The 3716-nt window shown below is 41.4% G+C and overlaps 1 protein-coding gene across 1 annotated transcript; it reads right to left on the bottom strand.

The window, feature by feature from the left end:
• Window positions 1-721: 721 nt before the first annotated feature.
• LOC136628955 (general transcription factor II-I repeat domain-containing protein 2-like) lies at window positions 722-2689 on the bottom strand. Its single transcript, XM_066605027.1, has one exon. It carries the CDS (start codon window positions 2687-2689, stop codon window positions 722-724), a length of 1968 nt encoding a protein of 655 aa, XP_066461124.1.
• Between the last annotated feature and the right edge of the window lie 1027 nt (window positions 2690-3716).

Here is a 3716-nt window from a genome sequence, read left to right on the forward strand (position 1 = left end):
AGTTCGGGGGCCCCTTCTGCACATATTTATGGAACCTATATTCCACACCGCAAGCACAAGTATACACACCAGGTTTCTTATCACAAAAATTCCCCCTACAGAAAGGCACCAGACAAGGGTGCCCCTTATCCCCACTCCTATTCAATCTAGCAATAGAACCCCTGGCAAGAACCCTAGAAAACTCCACAGAAATTGAAGGGATCAAAATTGGGAACAAAACAATTAAAACCATGTTATTCGCTGACGACATCCTGATAGCACTAGGGCAGTGATGGCGAACCTTTTAGAGACCGAGTGCCCAAATTGCAACTCAACACCCACTTATTTATTGCAAAGTGCCAACACGGTAACGTAACCAGAAGGGCGGTTTCAGAGGCGCGTGAGCGCAAAAGCGCTCGTTCCTGCGCATCATTTTTGCACCCGAATGAGTTTTTTTGGCTTGTTAACATGTCTGTTTTACGGCTCTCCTCTAGACCTCGATGGAGGTCTAGGGTTCACGAAACGGACAAAGATAGAGCAGGTCCTATATTTTTACGTTCTGTGAAAATCACGGGAGCAAAAAGAGGAAGTGAGAATGAACCAGTTGAAAACAATGGGTTCTATTCTCGGAGTTATGCATGCGGGAATACCCCCATAAATAACAGCCCCATGTGCATGAAATAATGCATACACTTACACCTTTTGTCTTAAAATTAACACAATAACGGAGCTTTCAATGATGCTAACAACTTTTTATTGAATGGTAAACGTTTGCATTTGGCATGCTTTTGAAGAATTCATGTGATTTTTGCTGTTGTATGGATGCAGATAATTTGTCTAACCTTGGCTCATACTTTGTAAGTTTGAGAGCAACACACGCAGCACTCAGGTCATCTGTTAGTCGGTTTCTGGTGTCAGATTTGATATAGTTCAAAGCTGAAAACAGCTGCTCACAAGCATAGGATGATCCAAACAAAGTAAGGATAGCAATCCCAAGTGCCTTCATTGACTTAAAAGTATTTGGGAGAGAATTCCACACTTTAAGGATTTCATTTTCGGAACTAGGTGTGCTGTCATTTGTCATCCCTTCTATCTCCTCAAGCTGTTGACGCAGGTCAGAGAATTTATTTTTCCAGATACTGTTTTCTTGAAATTCCAAGAGCTCCATTTCCAGATTACCTAAATCTAAACTTTGCAAGCAGGAAAAATCAAGATCTTCAAATTTTGCTTTATCTGGAGAAGTTAGAAAATACAGGGTTGTCTCCAACTTACGGAACTGTGAAAAACGGTTATTAAAATTCACCTTTGCAGCTCCTACAATGCTAGAAAAATCCTTGTAGATTTGCCGATGGATTGCAGAATTGTCTGCAAAAGTCGTAGAATTGTCTAAATGCCTTTTTAGACTTGGGAAATATTTGAGCTGCCCACTTTCAAGGTCTCTTTCAAAAACCTGCAGTTTTCTCTCAAATGTTTTAATATCACAAAACATCCTTTCTGCAGTTTTCCCTGCACCTTGCAGCTGTTTGTTCAGTGCATTGAAGTGTAGCGTAAAATCTGTGAGAAACATGAGGTTGGTAAGCCAGGCCATATCGGTGAGCTCTGGATATTCCTGCTCTTTTTCATTCATGAATAGCCTAATTTCATCCAAGCAGGCTACAAATCTCTCCAGGACTCGGCCTCTGCTCAGCCACCGCACATTATTATACATGAGCAAACAATTATACTGCGCCTGAACCTCCTCAAGAAGTGCTTGAAATTGTTGACAATTCAGAGCACGAGCCATGATGTAATTCACCATTTTTGTGACATCTTTGATGACATCATCAAATTTTTTGCCACTTTCTCTGGCACAAAGAGCTTCTTGGTGTATGATGCAATGGGACTGAATGACTTCATGCTTTGCTTCCTTAACGAAGAACTGTATGAAGCCAGATGTTGCCCCCACCATAGAAGGTGCCCCATCACTAGTAATGGAGACCACTTTTTCTGGTCTTATGTCTTGTAACAAAAAGGCCTCCATCACAGCATTGTAGATATCTATCCCTTGTGTTCTTTTAGGCATAGACACTAGTTTCACCAGTTCTTCTCTCATTATGTCACCAACTGCATAACGCAAGATTATGGCTAGCCTTGCATGATTATTTATATCTGTGCTTTCATCCAAGCACATGGAGTAACAGGCTGCATTCTGTAAGTCAGTGGTGAGTTGCTGACTAACATCACTTGCCATGCGCTGGACTCGATTTTTAACAGTATTTCTGCTAAGTGGCATCTCAGAGATGCGTTGAATAATTTTGTCTTTGCTTGGGAAATCATGAAAGAGGGAATTACTCCCAGACAACATGGCCGTTTTGATAATCTCCCCATCAGAGAGGGGTTTACCATGCTTTGCTATGCACAGCGAAATTTGAAAGCTGGCAGCTGTCACATGATTTGTTTTAGAAAGGTAGTTGCTAAAACTAAGATGCTGGGAATTATATTTCCTCAATTTTCCTTCCAAACACTCTTTTCTTTCTGTTTCACTAAGTTGGGAAACACTTTTGTGGTTGGTGTCAAAGTGTCGTCTGACACTTGATGTGCGACACACAACACTTTCATTGCACAGAATACATAAGGCTTTTCCATTGCGCTCAATCACTCCAAATGACTCTGTCCAGGCCTCTTGGAATGACCTTCCACTATCTGGCTTTGATTTTTTTGCTGTACTCATTTTTGGGAGTCTACAAAAACACAAAATAATTTTTAAAAAAATGAAGCACCCAATACTAATCTCTCTCTACACCAAAAATAGCTAACAATATTAGTAGTAACCCGTGACGGACTTATTCTCCAGAACCTTGTCCAATTCCCTTGTAAAAGCATGTAGCCTAGATGTCATCACCATATCCAGTGGCAAGGAGTTCCACAGGTTAACCCATTAACACTACAGGATGTACAGTTACGTCCTGCAGGTTTTGAATGTGTATGGAGGGGGATTGCGGGGCGATCTTGTTCCATACAATGCGGATGCCAGCTGTTTCTTACAGTTGACACCCACCCGCAACAGCTCTGATAAGCTGCACCGTTCATTGGAGCTATTAACCCTTTAAATTGCGGCATTAATTCTGACAGCAGCATTTAAAGGCCCTGACCCATTTTTGGGGGTCCAGCACTGCCCCCTGTGATAAGATCGCAGGTTGCGAAGTGTTTGTCATGACAGCCCAGGGGCCTTCTAAAAAGCTACAGGGCGGCTATTGCAGATTGCCTATCAAACCAGGCCTGTGGCTTGGTAGATAGACTGCCTGTCAGATCGCAGTATGATGTAATGCTGTGGCATTACATCATACTCCAGGAGCGATCAAAGCATTCCTAGTTGTAATCCCCAAAGGGAGGGCTAAAAAAAGTAAAAATAAGATCAATATAGTTTTATTAATTGTAAAAAAAAGAAGTTTAAATCCCCCCCCCCCCCTTTTTGCCATATCTATAATAAAAAAATCTAAATCTTAAAAAATAAATACAGAGTTGGTATCGCCGCGTCCGTAAAAGTCTGATCCATCAAAGTAGCACATTATTTACCCCACATGGTGACCGTCATCCGAAAAAATTAAAAAAAAAGAACGCCAGAAATGCACTTTGTCACCCTGTCTCCCAGAAAAAAATGCAATAAAAAGCGATCAAAAAGTCGCATGTATTCCGAAATGATACTAAAATAAACTACTGGACATCTCGCAAGAAATGAGCCCTCGCACAACTACGTT

Source organism: Eleutherodactylus coqui, chromosome 5, assembly GCF_035609145.1.
Source record: "Eleutherodactylus coqui strain aEleCoq1 chromosome 5, aEleCoq1.hap1, whole genome shotgun sequence".
Taxonomy (NCBI): Eukaryota; Metazoa; Chordata; class Amphibia; order Anura; family Eleutherodactylidae; genus Eleutherodactylus; species Eleutherodactylus coqui.

Coding starts and splice junctions, on each gene's coding strand:
- LOC136628955 (XM_066605027.1), bottom strand. CDS start 2,689: ATGAGTACAGCAAAAAAATCAAAGCCAGATAGTGGAAGGTCATTCCAA.